The sequence below is a fragment of the Epinephelus moara genome, chromosome 5, assembly GCF_006386435.1.
Source record: "Epinephelus moara isolate mb chromosome 5, YSFRI_EMoa_1.0, whole genome shotgun sequence".
In the NCBI taxonomy this organism is placed as follows: Eukaryota; Metazoa; Chordata; class Actinopteri; order Perciformes; family Serranidae; genus Epinephelus; species Epinephelus moara.
The window spans coordinates 28,010,891-28,026,421 of NC_065510.1; the positions used below are offsets into that span (position 1 = coordinate 28,010,891).

General features: G+C 42.0%; 1 protein-coding gene across 1 annotated transcript; it reads right to left on the bottom strand.

Moving 5' to 3' along the window:
- Positions 1 to 857: 857 nt before the first annotated feature.
- On the bottom strand, positions 858 to 9,654 carry LOC126390478 (peroxisome proliferator-activated receptor gamma coactivator-related protein 1-like). Its single transcript, XM_050044804.1, has 11 exons — positions 9,522 to 9,654; positions 6,818 to 6,922; positions 6,539 to 6,697; positions 3,639 to 5,229; positions 3,482 to 3,535; positions 2,550 to 3,393; positions 2,251 to 2,463; positions 2,063 to 2,126; positions 1,840 to 1,961; positions 1,573 to 1,724; positions 858 to 1,268 (listed from the first exon to the last, which is right to left on the bottom strand). Exons 1-11 carry the CDS (start codon positions 9,615 to 9,617, stop codon positions 1,168 to 1,170), a joined length of 3,501 nt encoding a protein of 1,166 aa, XP_049900761.1. The 5' UTR covers positions 9,618 to 9,654; the 3' UTR covers positions 858 to 1,167.
- Between the last annotated feature and the right edge of the window lie 5,877 nt (positions 9,655 to 15,531).

The window sequence follows — 15,531 nt, forward strand, 5'->3', positions numbered from 1 at the left end:
TTTATGGTGTAGTTTTGTCAAGTTGAAAGTGCTCTACCATTTTCATGTTTTTATTGGGGGTGGGGGGCAGATACTGAGGTGGACATGTCCCCTGCGTCCTCCCTGAAATCTTCCTCTATAATAGCATCATTAATGATGGCTCTAGAAAGCCATGAAAATGAGACAGTGGGGACCTAACAAGGGCCTGAAGTGGAGCTTAATTAGAGTACATGTTTAATTAATGTAACTGGTTACACCCGTGTTTGATCATTTATGATGTCTGCCATGAGAAAGGTCTATTTAAGGAGCAGAGGAATTAAAGCATGACCTAACAAAGTTATCTGCGGCAGAAAACGTTAGATGTTAGATACACCCAAGTTCAATCCACATTTGATGTCACTGCTTTGATTTGTGACGGAGCTGTTTCAAGCTTCCAAACGCACTTGATGTGAGTGTTAACAACGCTGCTGACTCCACAAGGGACGATAAAGAGGCTGCTGAGGATCTGAGGACGGCGGATAAAAACAAGCTACAAAGACTTTGAGCTTATGTGTAAACAGTTTAGATTTTTAAGAAGAGTATGATACTGAAGTTAAGATGAGGGGCCTGCAGAACAAACTGAAGGGATGTTTTGAGATTGCAAGCCAGCAAAACCACAGGAATAAGAAACTGAAACACAAGGACACCAGCAAGATACAGAGGTTAAAGGAGAGACAGGATTCAGGGTCAGTACTCACCACTGAGAAATCAGGTGAGCTACAGACTGCCTTGTGCTGTGTCAGTCCACAGTTTGACTACATGGTACTGTGCGTGTTGGCTCACTGGTATGGTTTACATGTATAGTTCTTTGGATTCAAAATAAACCAAATAAGTTCTTTAGGAATCACAAATAAGTGCCTTTATTTTGTTATATACAAATATACAAAATCATTTTTGTGGAATGAAACAAACATTGTGAAGTGGTTTCCACTGAACATGTTATCAAATTGAACAGTGCTACATATCTGTATGTATTAACTGTACACATCAGAAACTGCATGCATATTAGAGTCAAAACATGTAAAAACTACTAACATACAAAAGTTTGCTACATAAAGTCGGAGCATAACGCTCTGAGGTTCATGAAAATATGTTCTTTTCATCTTTGCCACATCCAGCTTGGTGCTCTTGTCCTCCCACACAGCTCTGCTACCTCTTTAATCCTCTCTGGGCCTGTTTCAGCAGCGAATCAAAGTCAAGGTCCTCAAACTTGCTCTTGGCAGGAGACGGCTCTGCATCTCTGTTTGCGTCTGAGGGAGAGAGAGACATTTATATGCTCAGTTTGTTCAATGACTTCCACATTCAAAAATACATCTTCTTTTGGTGCTTTTCTGGAAATCTGTTTCAAATTTGTGTAACATCTGGATGGACATTAGGATAATGACCGAATCAATTAATTCAAATTCTACCAGGAATATTATATTGTGGTTTCTATGGTGCAGCTTGCAAAAACAACAGTGACTAACTGAAGTTTTACAACATACATAGTTAAGCAAAGGAAACTGTTTGCCATAACTGCAGCGCTGTACTTGACTTTTTGGTTTTGAGTCTCACCTAGGTCAGCGTAGTCTGAGTTACAGAATTGTCTTCTTCCACCAAAGCAGATGTCAAACGGCAGCTCGTCAGGCTTCCGTAGTTTGCTGCCGTTATCGATGGCTGCAAAAGCATCATCCATGTTGTAGAACGTGACGAAGCCGTAGTGGTCGCTATGGGAACCAAAGGTGCAGGGTTTTAAAATGATGAATGCACATTAATGGTGCAAAGACAGTGTACAGTAAAAAAACATAATAAAAAGCATACATTTTAATTGTGCACACTCACCCTCTGTCTCTAAAGTGAAGCGACACACATTCCACTTCTCCAAACTGAGAGAAGCGCTCCCTCAGTTCGTTGTGTGTCATAGACTTGCGGATGCGGCCGACGTACACCACCCTGCGCTCATCCTGTATGAGAGGATTTTATAATTACTCACCACTCATTACTCAACCAACCAAAAAAAAAAAAAAAAAAGATACCACAAACGCATCAGTCATCTTTTACTCACTATGGCTTTAAGCTTCTGTATCCTGATCTCGTGCTCTCTCCTGAGCTTCCTGGACTCTCTGCCGCTGTCGGGATGAAGCGTTCGGATGAGAAAAAGACAGAGACTTAGATCACACTCATAAAAAATGTGCATGGAAAAATGACACTTAAATTCCAATGTCTACCTGGAAAACTCAAACATTAACTGACCTGTAAACATCTCCCCACTGGCTACGGTAAACACGCGGGGATGGTGATCGGGATCTGGATGGTGACCTAGACCGGGACCAGGATCTGGATCTTGACCTGCTACACCTTGATCGAGTGTAGGACCATCTGTAGCGCCGACGTGGGGAGCGGGAAATGGATGGAGAGCTGGATGACGATGAACATGAGCTGCTCTCTGAACGCCTGTAGCGGTGTCTACAAGAGGGACAAACTGAGAATTAGCTGCGATGCACCAAGAGGACAGATAAAGGCTGAAGCTGAACATAACACAAGATGATTACTTTCGTCTTTTTGGAGAGGGAGAGGCAGAGCTGGAGGACGATGAGGACGACGAGGAACAAGAGCTGGAGCTGGAGTCAGAACGAGGGGATCTTCTCCGATACCTTCTCCTCTCCCTCCCTCTGGCAGGACTGGGTGGAGGTGTGGGGAGAGTGCACGGGGCTGTCTTGTCTTCTGCTGCACGACCGCAGTTTTGCTCTGTGGCAGCGCTGTCTGAGGGCGACAGAACTTTGTCTGCGGACATGTTGCATGGTTGCTCTGAGAGATGCTGCACCGCAGACTTTGCAGAGGTATCAGCAGCCCTGATGGTGGTGCTAACCTCACAGGTGGAGGTCTGTTTTTTGCATTCAGCTGCAGAGTCATCGTTAGTCACCTGCAGTTCAGAGGTTTTAGCAACATCCTTGAGTTTAGAGACTCTGTTTCGTTGAGCGGCACCTGACAGTGAACGGTCTATGGTGCCACAGTAATCGTGATCTGAGGACACCGCTGAATACAGGTGAGGAGAGGTGAGAGCAGCAGGGAGTTCTGACAAGTGACTGTGTGTCTTCTTGGACGGTAAAGGACGGGGGTCAATTATCTGAATGGCCTTGGATGGAGGATTTTTACGTCTTGCTGGCAGATCTTGTTGAGTGCTGAGGATGATTTCAGTGCCGAAGGGCTCTGGGATGTCTGCACCCTCTGACATTTGAAGATTCATGACGGTTTTTGGATTCCCAGGTGATTCTGAAGTGCTTAGAGGTTCGAGTGTTTCCACAGAGGCTCTTTGTGTTCCTATAGGCTGAGTTCTGTCCATGTGTCCTTCTGTTTGTAGGTCCGGCTCGTTCTCACACACCCTTTCCTCTTTAGCTGGAGGAGGAAGAATAAAAAAAGAGGTTACAGGAGACCGCACATCAGTGTTCAATATTACAGTGTTCTAAGAAATCTTGTTTCTCACCTTGTGTTTCCTCGAACTGTTCCAGCAGGCTGGTCAGATCAGGTGCTTCAATTCCTGGAGTAGAAAAACAGACAGATATGAAGCTTAAGGCGACGTAGTTCATTTCTCTTAACTCAATTTATCAAAAATCACAGGCAGCCCTGTCTCACCAGCTTACCCGAGTCATCTGTTGTCACTGTATCTGGACCTGGGGACATGGGAGTCTTTGGTTCCAGCTCGGCCTCTTTTGTTGGGGTGCATCTTTGGGGGTGTATTTCCTTGCACTCCGAAGAGGATTCAATTTGTGCTGTGGTCGTGCACGGTGCTGGAGATCTGTGGGAGACACCTGAGGCTATCTCTGTAAGCTTGTTTTTAATGTCCTGAAGTAGAGTGGTGAAGCCCTGGTTTTCTAACAGCGCCTCAGGCTTCGGCCCTGAGGAGGAGGTCTGTCTTTGATGGCCTGAGGATTCATTTTGGATTTCTGGAAAGTGTCTGGTGCTGTCAGGGCTGGAGTCTCTGTTAGGAAACTCCACTATGGGCTCTGGTGAGGAGTGCTCTGTGGTCGGTGATGTTGTTTGTCTAAGTGGCAGGGGGAGGAGGACAGGATTTGGGGGATCACTACTGCGCAGCGCTGGCTTCTTTACTGGACTTTTTTTGCTTTCAGGCACGGTGATATTTGGATCAGCTGTGATGTCTGGCTGCAGACGAGCAGGTGAGATGATTTCAGATTCAGTCCTTGGGCGCTTTAATGCACTGCGCTGTGGATTAGTGGATGGTTTGGCCTCTGAGGGGTGAGGTTTATGCGGAGAAGAGATGCGATGGGTCCTGTGACTGTGACTCTGAGATCTATGGAGCTTATCAGCGCCACTTCTTCCACCATCTGGATAATGGTGTGCTGCCTTTGGTCCACAGCTGTTTTGCCTTTGTCCCTGTAAACAGAAGATGGGAGTCAGCTCCTTCGGGGGCTCAGAAACAGAGGGCCACTTAGTGGTGTAGTTCCCCTGTTTCTCCACCAGGGGCCGCCTCTTTTGGCGCAGCTGCCTGTACTGTTGGAGGCTGAGTGATTTGGCCTTCGTCTCACCTTTGAGTGGCAGAACCTCTGCCTTGTCACTGTTCATTTCAGAGAAAGTTGTTCTGGGTTCAAGTGTTTTTGTGCTGTTCAGTGGATCGGACACAGTTTCACTTGCGTGCCCACTTGTTAGATTTTTCTTGTTCAATCCCTCGTCGGCTGAATCATCAAATGAAGCCACTTGAACGGGGCCAAAGCTCACCCTTTTCTTCTCTTTGGATGGTGCCGTTCTGGATGAGCTTCCATTCAGCAGCACGCTTTTTAAGAGGTAGTCATTATCTCTCTTTTCATCTTCCTCCTTTGTGTCTTTCACAGTTACCTCATCATCAGACACAACATTTATCTCCTCATCGCTCTCTTCACTGGGTCTCTCATACTTCCACACCTCTTCCTGAGAGAATATTGTGTGATTCTTCCTTTGCTTATCGCCCTCCTCCTCCTCCTCCACATGCAGCTTCAGGCAGTAGGGGTGCATGAGCTTCACCAGGTTGACGAGAGAAGCCGAGTTGAAGACCTCGACTTCGGCCTCTCCATTCTTGTTTTTGGAGTGAAACAATGTTTGACTTTGTTGTTTGAACAGCTGTGGTGGGCTGTTTCTCTCCATATTGCTCTCATCTTTCTTTTCTCCATCAATCTTTATCGTGACTGTTATATTTGGTGGTTTGGATCTTGGTCTAAGTCTGTCAGCAAGAGTTAGTTCCTAAAGAGAAGAGAGAAAGAAAGAAAATAAACATTTAGATGTTGGGACTCTTATCAGCAGAAAGGGTCAATAATGGGAGATTACATGTCTTATACAAGCCACTGGGTGCAGTTACATGGACAATAGTCCTTCAGCCTGATTAACATCATTCTGATTGGAGATTTCAAATGAACTGTTTACATAAACACTAAATATGTGATCCAATAAGATGTGTGCATACATGCCCCACAGCATTTAATCAGAATATAACTTTTAAAAACTGAGAAAAGTGGTTTTGCTCACTGAGAAGCGTCTACCCTGCCAGAAATATAACAGAGGAATTTAATCACCCATCTTCATGGAGAAAATCAATATATTTAATAATGAAGTATAAAGGGAGACTAAGTGGTTCCTCCTGTTAATAAAATTTAGTATTAAGTAAGGTAAGTGTAACCCAGGTAATTTTCTGCAGCTACAAATTACACGTTCCCTAAACATCTCACATGCAGACTATCAGTAGACGATACAATTTACCAAAGCTCCCCAAACGTCTCCTGAGCAGGCTGCTGCTACTGGTAACATTAGACATGTGTTATATCCAGCAGTATTTCAGCCTGTAGCAACAACGTTATATAAGGCTATTGTTTCAAAATCAAAGAATTTATTAGTCAGAGCACTCTTCTAAAAACCTATCTCTAGCAGAGCTCTATATATTGTTTTGTATTGCTGAATTTGTCAAAATCAGCAGAGGGAGGCTTGTAGAAACAGCTGTTGCAGCACATGCACCAGCTACGTCAGCTAAGGTTACCTCCATGTGGGACCAACATGCACAGAGAGACTATATTTACTTCAACCACAGAGACACTATCGGGTTTAGTGTTTTTATACCTGTTCCTACTGAACAGATTATCAGAAGTCTACACCACCCCTCTTAATCTGATTCAAAATTCCTTCTGATCTGGCCGGATCGGGCCGGTTTCTTCTGATTGAGGTGGTTACATGAGGCATCTTTACTCTGATAGAGCTCTTATTCTGATTACAGAACACTTGACTATTGTGTTCATGCATGTGTAGTTCTGTTTATCCCACAGGACGCTCCTCTTTATCTAAGCTATGATCTGAGTCCAAATAAAGCAGCTTTCTATCAGGCAAATTCATGTGATCATCATGAGGTGGCCGATGAGTTGGGCTCATAGTTTATCTGTGTTTCAACTGTGTAACCAGGAAAACCACTGATATGTAATGGTCTGGATTCGGGGTAATGAAGTTTGACCACATTATTGTTTCCAAGTAAATTATTTTTAGGATGTTTTCCTGAGTGGGCACCCACCAATGAGTTGTCCCTGCGCTCTGGGTGGGTGAGGAGCTTGGTGTCTGGCAGTGTGTCAAAGGGAGACAGAGTCACATCATCATCATCCTCCACACTGTCCAGCATCTCAGTGAGGGCTGACAGCAGCGTCTCACTCTCTTCCTCCGCTCCACTCTTATCCTGAAGAGAGATTTATTCATTTATTAGCAAATTTATTTTCCACCAACATGTTGAGAGTGTCATTCTTGTTCTTTTAAACTTCTATGATACTGTGTTCTGTGATGATGTGCTTTATCTGACCTCTGACGCAACAGCGGAGTCTTCAAATATGGCCAGGATTGAGTGATCCATGCAGGACTGTGCGTCCATCTCCACACCGTCTACATCACATCTACTCAGGACCAACTGCAGAGACAAAGACACAAACATTATATCACACCCATGTGTGTCTGGTCTGTTCCTACCTCCGGCAATTTTATAATACGCTCCCTCCTCTGGGTGTGACCAGAAGCTGAGGCACAGGACACAATAAGCTCCAAATTAACTTTCTCAGCATAAACAGGAAGAGCTGCCAATTCTGACAACGCTTCAAACACAGCAGTGGAAAAACAGGGAGGCAGAGCGGATGTTTAACTTATGTTTCTAAAGAACTGAGCTCAATAAATGAATTTTTAGGGCGAGATCTTGATGTTATTAGAATTACATTCAACAAATAAAAGATTAAATTATTGCACTGCAACTAATGACTACTCAAGACTAGGGCTGCAGTGGTAAAATGGTTTCACGCTATGCCATAGCATAACAATTAATGGTTATCATACCGTGTACATTTGCTTATCTATGGTATTTTCTATGGGAAAAAAATGGGGGAAAAAAATTTCTATGGGAAAATCCTCCAACCAGATGGAGGATGTCACCTTTTTTTCCCTTCAATTTTAAAAAAGGTCTCAACTTCCGATTGTAGTGAAGTGTTTATTCAACCCAAAAGAAACAAGAGATGGGGAAAAAATTGATACAGCATAGTGTCAAGATATTTTTGTGTGGCAATATCATATCGTTACACAGTGCCGGGTATCAATTTTTAATTATATACAAATTATACTTTAGGTAGCCTACTTGCGTAATATAATCAGTTCCTTTTTAAGTCCACTACATACATCTTGCTGCTGCAAAAAATGGCTTAAAGTGAGGTGAACAGACTGAAAACTTTATCTTATTAGATAAAACAGATGTTTTTTTCTTTGGGGACATAATTTACAGTTAAAAAAAACAGGTAATAAATCACAATATATTTTATCGCAGCATTCAGAATATCGCAACATATTTAAAATCGCAATAATATTGATTTGTGACTTATGTATAGTGATAATATTGTAGTGTGGATCCTCTGGTATTTCCCAGACGAAAAGAGACCATCTGTTTTCATTCCTTTAAGGGCCATTTTAACTGATAATGACAAAAATTGTGTAATATTGTGAGACCATATATGGCACACATACTTTCTAAGACAGTTGTTGTACTGTGAAAATTTTAAACCCTAATGACGACTTTCTTGATTAATCGATTATTCGAGTATTCACGCTACACTGTCTCGCAGGTTAACTCATATCGCAGCTACGCCTGGATAGTGTGTCGTGGTTGTGCTGCTGCCGTGGTCCTGCCTGATGCCTCCTGCTGCTGCTGTTATTATTAGTCATACTTCTACTGTCATTATACACATATGATTATTATTGTCACATACATATACTATCATATGTTTATATATACTTACAACATATTGTACCACAATTACTGTAATTATCATTATAATAATATTATTACTAGAATTTATGCTGTACATTTATTATGTTGATCTGTTATGTACGTCATCTATTGCACATCTGTCCGTCCTGGAAGAGGGATCCCTTCTCAGTTGCTCTTCCTGAGGTTCCTACCATTTTTATCCCTGTAATAGGGTTTTTTGGGGGAGTTTTTCCTTATGTGAGTGTCCTAAGGACAAAGGGATGTTGTATGCTGTAAAGCCCTCTGAGGCAAATTGTGATTTGTGATATTGGGCTTTATAAATAAAAATGAAATTCAATTGAATTGAAAAATGCAGATCATAACTATCACTGGAGACATTTAAAAAGCTGGAACCTGTGATTTTCAGGCATTTTTGCTCAAAAGGGACCTAAACAACGAAATGATTACAGATACATTTTGTGTGCTTTATTTAATTCCTTGATCAGTGATCATTTAAGCTCTACAAAACTGAAAGCAGCTGGAGATATATCTGAACATACTGTCAGTAGTGTAGTGTGAAACTATACTGGTGGTACAACTCATGCATGCAGAAGGATGATGTCACTGAGCAATGGTCCACAGAGTCATATCAGGACAGAGGTGTGCCAGTAAGTAGGAGGCACACTGAGGGGACAAGTGGCCCCAGAGGCAGGACATATCATAAGTATGAATGGGAGGTTGAAACAGCAGCTCTCAGGGCCTGTGCTACTGTAACAAGGCATTTATCTGCTCTCAGGTGACAGTAGAGTAGTTTATCACTGTTAGTAAATGGACACAACTTTAAATTTAGCTTTAAACAGCAAAGTAAATGCAAAGTATTGCTGCATAAAAAATAAGTACGGGGTACAGTGTAGTGAGCAAGAGAGTGCTGAGGGTGCAGCCTTATCTGAACATCATGTACTTCAGAGGGAATGAACCGGTGTTCCTGTCAGATTTCACCCGTCAATCCTCCCCGGTGTGAACTGTCGTTAACGTGTTTGATACGGTAATGACATGAACTAACGTGGCATTAAACTGTCTCCGTCGCTACACGAGTCAAAAAGCAGATTAATCGACCAGCTGAGCCAACTCCCTGGTCACTATCTTAGTAGTACTACAAGCCACGTGTCGCTATGCGCGCATGTGGCCTCGTGCACCGGTGAAACACCTATTATTCAAACACCAAAACCCGCTCACGTGCAGCCACTCTGATGTCACCCAGCTAAAATGAGTAAACCAGTACCTCGTGTGGTGTGCTGGTGGCCAGAAAGGGGCTGTTGCCGGCATTTAAATCCCCGTCTTTCCCCCTCCACCGCGCCGCCATCTTGCTGCTCCACATGGTCCACTGGCAGGCCGGAGAGAGACACGTGGTGCCCGCGTGGAGGCGCGAAAAGAGAACCGACCTGGGATCAGATTGACGCCATCTAGTCCATAACTGAGAGCCAGGACCAGGGTAGAGAACAGACCCAAGGTCAGCTGTATGTTTCTGGTAGGGTCTTCATTGATTATCAATTAGTTTCCGCTTAAAAACGAACTACACTTTATTTTGTTGCAACGACGACGAAATTAATTGGTCGGCTTTGTTTCTGTATAAAGTAATTGTTAAATTGGGTGGATAATATCAGTAGTCTGATTAAGGGGGCGACTGTAAACATCTCTGTGACAAATACCTCATGTAACTAATGTTTGAGCTGCTTTCACATCACATTAATGGCGTCAATTTAGTCATATAAATCAGAATTATTGCAAAGAGAACATTTAATACAGTTTTTAAAACACATTTTTATTTATTTATTCATTACTCAAAAGCGACATCTTGCGTCCAAGTGCCAATATGACAGATAGGCTACCCGACAGGCGGCAGCAAAGACCCCCAAAAACCACAAGTGGGACCAAGTCATTTTTTGCGAGTCAAAAGTCTTAAGTATTTGCACTTAAATCCCGATTCAGGTCCCAGTCAAGACAGACAAGTGACAAGTGAAGTCCCAAGTCCTAATCTTGCATTTGCAAAGCGCTCGTCATCTTATTGCGCCTACAACTATTTTTGTGTTCACCACCATGTAGTTTTTGTGCAGGAAAAAAATTATCTGTAATATATTTTTTTCCAACTGGTGCTCAGTTACTAACATTCATTTTTCAGCTTCTCTCCTGTAACTTGACTGGCTGCTGTCAGATTGGTTCAAAGTGGATCATCAGCATTTGGATCTATTTAGATATTCACCCTCGGCTAGCATTTCATATCTTATCTTCTGTGCTTTTTTATTTTTCCAGCATTCCTTATTTAATAGTCTTTACTTTTTTCTTTTTTTTTTACTTTTAAGCACCTTCAACAAAAAAAGGAAAAGAATTGTACATATATTTTTCTTAAATTGCATTCATATTACCCATAACAAAGTATTAAATTCTTCTGTACGGCTCTTATGCTTTGATTTAATCACCTTGCATTGCAATACCTGCACAGTCAATCACCTAAGCTTGCACTATAAGCATATCTAATGTAGTTACAGCTATCTGTAGTAGTCCTGGGATGAGACTATCATTTCAATGCTGTGTGTTTTTCCATCCATCTTTTTTCGCAACCGCTTATCCTATTCAGGGTCACGCGGGGGGGCTGGAGCCTATCCCAGCTGACATTGGGTGAGAGGCAGGGTACACCGTGGACAGGTTGCCAGACTATCACAGGGCAGACACATAGAGACAGACAACCATTCACACTCACATTCACACCTACGGGCAATTTAGAGTCACCAATTAACCTGCATGTCTTTGGACTGTGGGAGGAAGCTGGAGCACCCAGAGAAAACCCACGCTGACACGGGGTGACTAAGTATCTATCTATCTATCTATCTATCTATCTATCTATCTATCTATCTATCTATCTACCTGTCTGTCTGTCTGTCTGGGGAATTAAATGTTGACTTGCTGGGAATGAATAACGTTAACATTAGTTGACTCAGGAAATAAAGAGAAATTAATTGATTCATGGCACACTTTTTTAAAAACATACTTTTTCATCTTTGGGCTTCGACGAAGATATCAAATATCAAGTGAAGTCACGAGTTATTGGTGTTACAGATTATGTCGAGTCTCAAGTCATTAAATGTGTGACTCAAGTCTAACCTGAGTCCAAATTATATGACTCAAGTCCCACCCTGTGATTTAAAACAGTCACCAATTAATAAAGCAGAGGCAGTTAAAAGCAGTAGGCCAAAGGCATCATGTTATTTATGTGTTTTTATTCATTAAAAATGAAGCATCTCAGCAAAATTAGTATGTTCATACTGCCCAGGCTGCCTCGCACATTGTAAAATTAATGCTTAGTTTGGATCTGTTTTTCCCCTTTATGACTGGAGGCTTTAATAGAGAGAGCGCTAATAGTGTAACTGGGAGTTGTCCTGAAATTGGAAAGACCACTCTGTAAAGCTGTTAAATTCACCCCAAGTGCTCTGTTATTTTCCATGTTGTAATCGCTGAGAACATCCTGGAATCATCAGTGCATCCAACATCAGTATCAAAGCACGGTAGACATAATAATAAGTAGCATTAGTAGAATCAATGCGTGGAGTGGTGTCATATAGCAAAGCAAAGAGCGGATCTGCTTCCTGTGGCCTGCCTCATCACCAGAACAAACACAGATTATCTGCATGTTCAGACAGTGCAATATTGATGTGTTGACTCTGCTGATTAATGTGTGTACACACCCTCCACCTTGACGTGGCTTTGCTGTCAGGGCCTAACAACAGTGTTACCGCCCCGTTTCGCTTCAAATGGCTCCTACAGCGGTCCGGGTTTAAAGTCTTTGCATTAATTAAAATGTTCAGGCCTCAGAAAGCATTCGTCCTGCGCACTAAATCATTATGATTGAATACATTTGAATCGCTGGTGTTCACATGACTTACCGTCATGCTGAGGCCTTGTATTCGCAGTCACATGAATCAGAACCAGTGCTATTTCCTTATAAATCTCCTTTTTGTTTCCACTTCACCCTGCACTGCTCCACACTGTGCTACCTGATATATGATGAATACTTATTCTAAATGTCTGAATAATAACCACGGCTGTCTAAAGCAGTATATTCCCCTGTGGTTTCCATTGATGAAGACCCACAGCAGCCTCAAAGCTCATGCTCCACTGACAGATCATATGATGGTCTGTGGATGGTTGATTACATTTACATATTCAGTACAGCAGCCAAGTGTTTTCCTCTCATCACGTACTGTAGTACCCATTACACTACCCTGTTTCCAATTGTGCGGTGATGTTGAGGTTGTTCCACCATACTGTTAATCATTTGTACAGGAGCTGGAGTGTTTGTCTTTTAATGAATCTGGTCGTACCAGTCCACCCTGACCAACTGACATCGTGTTTTTCACCTCACACGACACCTCCAGCCACACCTTAACCAGGCGAGGCTGAGCAGTAGCTGTTAAAACTTCTGATGGTGTGAAATAAAATCTAGCACAAAAAATATCTCCATTTGAATCCTCCTTTATTTGATGATTGTTCCCTCTGGTCCCTGTAGAAACAGCGAGCCTGGCTTTGTCCAAATGTCACAAAATCTGCTACCAGTACTTCTAAAAGCCATTATTTCACACATTATTACTCGCTTGAGTTTTACAGATGCTGGTAGGTAGATTTTGTTCATTCAGACAGAGCCAGGCTAGATTTTTACCCCTGTTTATGGTCTTTATGCTCAGCTAAACTAACTGACTGCTGGCTCCAACTTCACATTAGTCAGACAGATACAATAGTGGTATGAATCTTCTTATCTTAAAAAATGTATTTTCCAAAATATCTGACTCATTCTAAAAGCCCTTCTGGCAATTTGGTGCACTTCCATTGAGTCAGAATTTTGTAAAAACAAAAAGGTCCCAGTCTGGTCTCAGTTTTAGGACACTGCAGAACTCCACAGAGAGATCCTGACTCTTTGGGTCCAAGCTTAGAAACTCTGGCTCTTCTGTCACCCTGAGAGAGGAGCCATAATGTGAACAATCTTAACTCTTTTAAGTGGGATGCACTCCCATGATGCAGCCATTTTTGGATGAAATTTAATTTTTGTTTTCTTTCACACCTGCCATTTTCTGCAATTAATTTAGAAACATGACTAACCTCAACCCAGTGTGAGCGTGTAGCAGTACTGTACGTGGATGTTTTGTTCAACAGTGTTGGAAAGTAACTAAATGCCTTTACTCAAATTTTGCACTTAAGTAAAATTTTGAGGTACTTCTAGATTATGTTAAACTTTTTGCTACTTTATACGTCAACTTCACTAGATTTCAGAGGGAAATGTTCAACTCTCCAATACTTATTTGATTGACTTTAGTTTAGTTACCAGTTACTGTGCAGATTCTGGTTGATAAAACTGCATCTAATCAACAAGTAAATTATATTTCAGTTTCAATTTCAGTTTTATTTATAAAGCCCAATATCACAAATCACAATTTGCCTCAGAGGGCTTTACAGCATACGACATCCCTCTGTCCTTTGGACCCTCACAGCGGATAGGGAAAACTCCCCCAAAAAACCCTTTAACTGGGGAAAAAATGGGAGAAACCTCAGGATATTGTATTAGTATAAATTAAAGACAAATTTAAAACTTTATTAATCTACAAGCTACCCAGCAGTATGTAAAGTAATCAAATTAGCTCCGCCTTTACCAGCTGCAACACAGAGGTGATGAACACATTAATGCATAAATAATTAAATCCAATAACATACATTATGCTGAAATGGACCATTTTGCATGATGAGTACTTGTACTTTAATACCAAGAGCGTAGTTTTTTTTCATTATTTGGTGGGACATTTGTTAAGTGGTGGGTCTGGGGTTTCTCCTCCAAGACATTTTGAGCTTCAAACACTTCATTTCCTGTGTTCTGGTGAATTTTTATGCACCGGTTTGTGCCTTTTCTGCATCAGTTTATGGTGGAAATGTCATCATACTTACTTCCTTCAACCATGCATATTGCTTCTTCTTAAATGCACATGTTCTTGATGTTTAGGGGAAAGTGTCCCCTGCTTCCCCCTGATATCTGTGGCTATGTTTTATACCTTAAGTATATTTTGCCATTTGACTTTTTTGAATGCAGGACTTTCACTTGTGAGTTACAGAGCATGTCTACAGTGTGGTATCACTACTTTAACTTTTTACTTCACTAGTTAAGGGTCTGAACTGTTGTTGAAATGGCCCGGGAGCAGCATGTTTAAGGAGAGCTGTCACATAAGAGTATTTACTGTGAAGGCCTGTCAGGGGAAACCCACCAGAAGACAAAGTTATAGTTGTAGTTGACAGTTGTTGTGCACATCTCAGAGCAGAAGATCGCAATGTGTAGTGGACCTGTCATGCTTCATGCTTGTTTTCATTTCTTTGTGTGTGTGTGTGTGTGTGTGTGTGTGTGTGTGTACTCTGCTGTCATGCTGTTGTCGATGTACGATGTACAGCAATTAAGAGATACTGCGTGATGACAGACTTAAATATATGGGAGGCGAGGCGGTCCCTTAGGTGTCTCTTAGTACGGCTTACGTAGAAAAAAAACTTCTACACATGGACATGACATTATTCTTCTCTATGTATTCTCATCTCACATTATTTTGTGTTTTTAATTTGTTTCACCTGTCATATTTATATCTCAGTCATGTGATTGCCTCCCATTGGTTCGTGCTACTGTATAGGTGAGACCACACCGTTGTCGTCTGTTTTTGAAAAGCCCCGATAAAGACCTACAGTAGTCAAAACATGTTGGCTCGTTTAATAATTCAGCCACTGTAATAACAGCTTCCTCCCTCGTTTATATATTTCTGGAGTGCCTGTGTTGCCTTCCTGTGTAGACTTTAATATATTTTCAAATTCCCTCTTTACTGTAGCTCCCTGTTGGTTAAGTGGTAATGATGTAGATAAATCTGTTGTGGTCTATTGTCTCCACTAGATGGCGATATTACACATCTTCCATTGACTTCTGCTCGCTCTTTGCTCTCTTTCCAATTAGCCCTCCAAAGTTGTGAATGAGTTAATTCCCAGTGAGCTGATTGCTCCCAACGAGCCACCTATCTGCAATGGATGCCAATCAGATATTCATACCTGAATGAACTGGGTGCATAATGAACTCGGGTTCATCACCTCTTCATTTGTGCGGCGTTATCTTGTATCACCTCGCTGTTTGTCTGTGGAGGACTACGGATGTGTCTGGCCTGTTATCTCCTGCATACCAGCGAGGAGTTGACCTTTCTGTTGAATGTCATGGCGGTACACAGAGT